The sequence below is a fragment of the Pogonomyrmex barbatus genome, unplaced genomic scaffold (genome assembly GCF_055798465.1).
Source record: "Pogonomyrmex barbatus isolate J1 unplaced genomic scaffold, ASM5579846v1 scaffold21, whole genome shotgun sequence".
Lineage (NCBI taxonomy): Eukaryota > Metazoa > Arthropoda > Insecta > Hymenoptera > Formicidae > Pogonomyrmex > Pogonomyrmex barbatus.
In genome coordinates, this window is record NW_028297118.1 from 253,259 (window position 1) to 255,514 (window position 2,256).

Consider the following 2,256-nt stretch of genomic DNA (forward strand, 5'->3'; position numbering starts at 1 on the left):
CGCGAGTAAGTTTCTCCGACTTGAATTAGCTTTCGAGGAGCACCGCGTACAAGCTCGTAAGCAACGGTGCTCTCGCGGTGGACGCTCGCACGAGCGTACGAGCGCGGCTTGTCGCGGACGAGTATGAGCTCGTTACGTAAAGATGCTGGCGCGAGCACACCTCCGCCGCGGTGGGACCCTTCCACGAGTAAGCTAATCTCAAAAATTTCTCTGAGAAAAAAATCAAGTGTTCCATTCGTTCCATTTGTTTATTAATCCGAGTACGACGCGCAAGGCGTTCATTTCGCGAAATGGATGTACGTTGGAAACATCCGTGGACGTCAATCGTGTGCGGACCGACGGGATGTGGAAAAACAATCTTTGTAAAGAGATTTCTTCGTCATTTATCCGCTATGGCAGATGTCTACTTTGAGAGAATTTTGTTTTATTACGCCGAATGGCAGGATGCTTATCAGCAACTTCAATACGAAACTCGAGATTCCGCGATCGAATTTCACGAGGGATTACCGCGTCCGGAAGATTATTCCAACGATCCAACGCGCGCGAAATTGATAATAATTGACGATTTTATGAGGGAATCATCCTCGAGCGAAGCGATCGTGGATCTGTTTACCAAGGGAAGTCATCATAAGAATCTCAGCGTAATTCTCATCACGCAAAATCTCTTTCATCAGGGCCGTGGACAACGCGATATATCTCTCAACGCGAATTACTTTGTGATTTTCAAAAATCCACGAGATCGCGCGCAAATCCGCCATCTCGCTCGACAAGTCTATCCCAACGATTCAAAGTTCCTCGAGGAAGCGTATCACTACGCCACATCTCAACCTCACGGATATTTATTGCTCGATCTGAAACAATCGACTCCCGACGAGTATCGTTTTCGCACGTGCATATTTCCCGATGATACGCTGAACTACGTTTACGTATCGCGCAGATCCTTTTCCGGAAGTTTCGTATAAAAGTATCGTACTCGCATTCTCTTGCGACAGTCGCGCAAGAGAATGCGAGTACGATACTTTTATACGAAACTTCCGGAAAAGGATCTTCCTCGTGATGAAGAAGAGAAAAGAATCCTCGGTTAATGCGAGAAAAATCGCAGAACGTTCGATCGGTAAGAAAAATATCTGTCTTCTCAAAGCGCTGTGTTATTTGAACAAAAATCAACGCTCCTCTTTCTTACGTCAGGCGGATGAAATATTCATTCGTTGTATCCGCGAGTGCGTTTTCAATACTCTCAAGGGTAACGTCCCGCTCGAACGTTCTGAAAAAAATCGTCTCAGCAAATATAAAGCATCTTTGCGTCGCATAGCGAAAAAAGACGGCGATTGGAAAAGTAAGAAAAAGCTATTACTACAACGAGGCGGATTTTTACCCTATCTCATAGGGCCTATACTTTCGTTCCTATTTTCGAAAATTATCGGAGAATAGCCAGCGAGAGAGAGAGAGAGAGAGTAAACCTAATTATGGAAAGGGCAAAAAAGATGGTCTTGATTTCCACGGAAAATCTCGAAAGAATGCAGCATCGTCTCCGACAACAGCAGCAAACGGAAATAGGCATCGGGGAAAATTCCATGAGGCAGAATTCGGAGACGATACATGGAGAAAATTTAAATTCCGTACAAACACCCGGAACGCCTTTGTCGCGGCTCGATTCCGATATGAGCAAAATTCTTAATTCTCCCACTCCGCGCGATGTAAGTGAGAAATGGAAATTGTATAAAGAAGTACTTTGGAGATATCTCCATTTTGATAAAGCGCAAAAGGAAGATTCGGCGTAATACCCCCGATGAGAACAATTCAGATGCGCAGGAGGGAGACGTGGTGGAACTTGCGCGCGAATCACAACCATTGAGCAAACTTTCGCATCTTGACGGGCGAGTAAATGATATACTACGAGGCGAGTCTCTGCGTAAGCGCGAACGGCAAAGCGTCGAAAAAATATTAGAAAAGGTGCCGAAAAGTTTTCGCGCCAAGGCGCGTTTACTTTTGAAACATTTGATCGATAAAGCAGTACCCGCGAGAATTACTTGGGACGAGGAAGGAATCGTGACTATCGACGGCGACGTTATAAAAGATTCGAATATCACGGAACTGATAAACGACGCGATGCGAGAGAGAAAAACAGTGAAAGCAATAGGGAGAGGTTAGTTTGCGCGATTACTACGTACGACAAACACCCCGGCTGTACTCGTAGAAAATAAGAAATTGTTAGCAACCACATTTGTCAAGATATTATCATCACCACAAGCGAGT

General features: G+C 45.1%; 1 protein-coding gene across 1 annotated transcript; it reads left to right on the forward strand.

The window, feature by feature from the left end:
• Nucleotides 1-206: 206 nt before the first annotated feature.
• On the forward strand, nt 207-1,790 carry LOC148936450 (uncharacterized). The gene has a single exon (XM_089078058.1). The coding sequence runs from the start codon at nt 291-293 to the stop codon at nt 960-962; it is 672 nt and encodes a 223-aa protein (XP_088934184.1). The 5' UTR covers nt 207-290; the 3' UTR covers nt 963-1,790.
• Nucleotides 1,791-2,256: the final 466 nt, after the last annotated feature.

What these genes read in the sequence shown, in the direction of transcription:
- LOC148936450 (XM_089078058.1), top strand. Translation starts at nt 291, where the DNA reads ATGGATGTACGTTGGAAACATCCGTGGACGTCAATCGTGTGCGGACCG.